This window comes from Eimeria necatrix, genomic scaffold (genome assembly GCF_000499385.1).
Source record: "Eimeria necatrix Houghton genomic scaffold, Enh_scaff3057, whole genome shotgun sequence".
NCBI classification, from domain to species: Eukaryota; Apicomplexa; class Conoidasida; order Eucoccidiorida; family Eimeriidae; genus Eimeria; species Eimeria necatrix.
In genome coordinates, this window is record NW_013653596.1 from 1 (window position 1) to 1,466 (window position 1,466).

Here is a 1,466-nt window from a genome sequence, read left to right on the forward strand (position 1 = left end):
CGGTTAGAGTTTGCGTACCGGTGGGCATGGCTGGCAACACAGAACAGCTGGACTCTAAACCCTAAAATAGGTTTTCGAGGTGCCGTGCTAAACCCTAATTTAGGGTTTAGCAGCAAAGCAAGTACGGGCACCGGGGATCGAACCCGGGATCTTCTGCGTGTTAGGCAGACGTCATAGCCACTAGACCATGCCCGCGGAAGCAGCAGCAAAACCCTAAACCCTGGCTGTGGGCAGCAGCTAAACCCTAAACCCTAGCTCTAAACCCTAATTTGGGGTTCCTGCATCCAGACAATCGTCTAAGGAGCTCTAAAACCCTCAAATGAAGATGAAAACTTCAATAAATGCAAATTAATTAATTTATTTATTCTTTTATTGTCTCAACTTCTCATTTATCTGTTTTGAACGCAAATGCAGAAGGCAGCGCCTGCATGCAGCGCGCAGAGGAAGAAATAAACTTTTTTTTGCATTTTTAATTTGTTTTTTATTATTTTAAATTAAAATATTAATTATTTTTTATTTAATAAATCAATTTGTTTTTTAATTTCAAATAAAACGCGCAAAAAGCGGAAAACAGAAACCCAGCAACAACAACCCCACCCCTCGTGGAGGGTTTCGGGCCCCACGGCTTCTTTTTTGCTTCTTTTTCTTCTTTTCTGTCTTTAAAATGAAATATTTATTTTATTTTTTATTTATAATTAATTAAAAAGAAAAAACAAACTCAAAAATGCCCCTGGAGCTCCGTTTGCTCGCGCTTGGCGGCAGCGGCACGTCAAACCCTAAACCCTAAACCCTAAACCCTAAACCCCAAACCCTAGACTGGTGGTTTTTGCCTCTGGGAAAACCCAAAAGCTGAGAAGGAGCTGTTTGACTTATTGGCGAGCTTCTCAGGCATATGTACACCTAAACCCTAAACCCTAAACCCTAGGACGTAAACCCTAAACCCCGATTCGGCGTCTTGCATTTTCTTCTTTTCGCAAACCCTAAACCCTCGAAAATGGGTTTGCTGCTGAAGCACCGAATTCCAGATGACACGGAAGTCACGGCGGCTGGCCTCCGGTTCTACTATGGTGGGTAAGGGTTTAGGGTTTAGGGTTTAGGGTTTAGGGTTTAGGGTTTAGGGTTTAGGGTTTAGGGTTTAGGGTGGGGGTTTAGGGTTTAGGGTTTAGGGTTTAGGGTTTAGGGTTTAGGGTTTAGGGTTTAGGGTTCTACTATGGTGGGTAAGGGTTTAGGGTTTAGGGTTTAGGGTTTAGGGTTTAGGGTTTAGGGTTTAGGGTTTAGGGTTTAGCAGCACAGCTGCGTCCGCAGACAGCGGTTTCTTGGCTGCTGCTTCTGCCCGCCGCGCGGCTGCAGGGCTTGGGGGCGCAGGTCCGCGGGCTAGGGTTTAGGGTTTAGGGTTTAGGGTTTAGGGTTTAGGGTTTAGGGTTTAGGGTTTAGGGTTTGCTGCAGAGAACTTGTTTCCCTTCGGC

General features: G+C 45.1%; 1 protein-coding gene across 1 annotated transcript; it reads left to right on the top strand.

Moving 5' to 3' along the window:
• Positions 1 to 994: 994 nt before the first annotated feature.
• Positions 995 to 1,075, top strand: ENH_00041520 (hypothetical protein; the record flags this gene model as incomplete). The annotated part of the gene is made up of 1 exon (XM_013580794.1): positions 995 to 1,075. One exon carries the CDS (start codon positions 995 to 997, stop codon positions 1,073 to 1,075), a length of 81 nt encoding a protein of 26 aa, XP_013436248.1.
• Between the last annotated feature and the right edge of the window lie 391 nt (positions 1,076 to 1,466).